Genomic DNA, 1,946 nt, shown 5'->3' with positions numbered 1-1,946 from the left:
CGCCTCACGATCCCGCCTAGCAGGCCCAGCCCAATACGTATATGAGCTTTCTTCTGGTTCTCTTTAATATTTCTTTATCGAGAGTAAAAGCAATGACACCTTACATTACTCATGTATAGTTATATGTATGTTAAGTGTAAGTAAGTTTAAGTTTGTAAGGTATCATCTGCTAAAAAATTAGCTGGGCCTATGCTGACGAATTTTTTGCGCCGGTGCTAAAAAAATAGCTAAGGTGCTATATTATTTTTTTTGGCGTGCGTTACAGGTATTCTGCGGTACTATAGTCAGTGTACCCAGTAGTCGGCCACCCTTCGCAGGACATAGTGTGTTCAGGGCTAGGTACATAGCTTTCAGCACATAGCTTTTAGAGCACCGTTAGCGCAGCCGCGGCGAGCCGCGCCAGCGCGCATCTGCACTTTATTTTGGAAAGTACACGATCTCCAGCCTCCGCCGCGCCGCACCCCGCCCTGCCACTCCTCCGCAGCGATGATCCCGATGATGTCGCCCTCCATCAGGCTTTTCTCTCCGCGTCGCGACACGCGGCGCCCCCGGACAACTTTGGGCGCCCGCGTAGGTCACCCACCCTCTCACCCTCACCCCGCTTTCCCCGGCCCCAGGAGTCCCCCGGCAGTATCCGTCATTTTTCTCACCACGCCGCCGGCAGAGCGTCGCGATTGTGGTGGCCCCGGCGCCCCCCGAGGGCCGACAGGACAGGCGGTCAGACGGACGGACAGCTCACGCTCGTGGTGGCCCCGGTAACCCCCGAGGGCGGACAGGACGGGCCGGTCAGACGCGTACGGAGGGACAGCTCACGCTCGGGGCGTCCACGCACCCCGCCCTCCCGATCCCCGGCCAGACGAGACGCACTCAGCGCCCCCGCGCTAACAGCCAGCATTTGTCACTGGGTAATTGCCAAAAGATAATATCCCCCGACCCGCTGGCCGTGAATCCGCTGCCACCAGCCAGCCGCCCACCACCCCGCCCCGCCCATGAGACGGAGCGAGAGGGAAGCTGCTGAGGGGGACGCCGAGCAGCAGGAGAGTGAGTGAGCGGGGAAGAAAACCGTCAGGACAAAAAGGCAGTTCCGTCAACTTCCCCCCACTCTCTCCCCCCTCTCTCATTCTCTCTCACTTGCTCCTGATAAATCTGTTTGGTCGGTGCGAGTGGTAGCGCTGGGCGGACGGGGCAGGAAGTGCAAGACCACAAACCGGAACCGGAAGCCCGGCTGGCAGGGGGATGCGTTTCCGCGCGCGTCCGCCCCGCCCTCGACGGCTCCCCCTTGCTCCGGTCGGCCCGGGTCGGCGCGGGTGTGGCGCCCTTGCTTTCGGACAAAGGCGCGCAAATCGCCGCGACAGATGCACAGAGTGGGCCGACTGGACTTCTTCCAGATCGGCGTGCTTTTGTGCGTCAGAGGGACGTCCGTCAGCCTCGTTCGGCCTCGCTCAGGGCAGCAAGTGAGTGACAACGGTTCGAGAGTCGTAGATGTGTTTCGGGAGAACAAAAGCAGGCCTGAATCTGCTAACTTTGATGTTTTGTTTCCACAATACAACGGTGGAGAAATAAATATGAATGGCTATTTTATAAGTTCAAAGTGGTGTATTTATTGTTTCGGGTATTTTGGAAAACAACATAATAAACACGGCGCAGTTACTGTAGAATACAGTGCTTAGCAGCAGCTCCCGTTGTCAATGGCAGTCTTAAGACAAGCGTGTGACGACGCACCATCAAGGGAGTAGCCTTCAAGACACTCGCTCAGCAAGGCCGGAGCCTCGTCCATTGGGCAGGAGGACCCACCCCTTAGTGCGCCGCTGACTTCGGTGGAGCACAACTGGCCAGGGTTGAAGAAACGCTGAGAGGGGAGGTTTCTTGTGCAGATTTGGATTTGATCGCGAAGGTACTTGAGTGAAATGCTGCTGCAACCGTAGCTGTAAGCGTTGAGCTAGAAG

At 57.3% G+C, this 1,946-nt stretch overlaps 2 protein-coding genes across 2 annotated transcripts in view; both read right to left on the bottom strand.

Moving 5' to 3' along the window:
• The window catches only part of LOC113212278 (pneumococcal serine-rich repeat protein), a 154,779-nt gene that overhangs the window by 74,876 nt on the left and 77,957 nt on the right, over positions 1–1,946 (bottom strand). The gene's annotated exons all lie outside the window — the stretch shown is intronic.
• The window catches only part of LOC113216895 (uncharacterized), a 2,305-nt gene continuing 1,946 nt past the window's right edge, over positions 1,588–1,946 (bottom strand). The window contains exon 3 of the mRNA XM_052265960.1: positions 1,588–1,939. Coding sequence (XP_052121920.1) covers positions 1,667–1,939 — 273 coding nt within the window. The 3' untranslated portion in view covers positions 1,588–1,666. The remainder of the gene's footprint in view (positions 1,940–1,946) is intronic.

Source organism: Frankliniella occidentalis, unplaced genomic scaffold (genome assembly GCF_000697945.3).
Source record: "Frankliniella occidentalis isolate FOCC.00 unplaced genomic scaffold, Focc_3.1 Scaffold33, whole genome shotgun sequence".
Taxonomy (NCBI): domain Eukaryota; kingdom Metazoa; phylum Arthropoda; class Insecta; order Thysanoptera; family Thripidae; genus Frankliniella; species Frankliniella occidentalis.
This window is presented reverse-complemented; position numbering and strand designations above follow the sequence as displayed.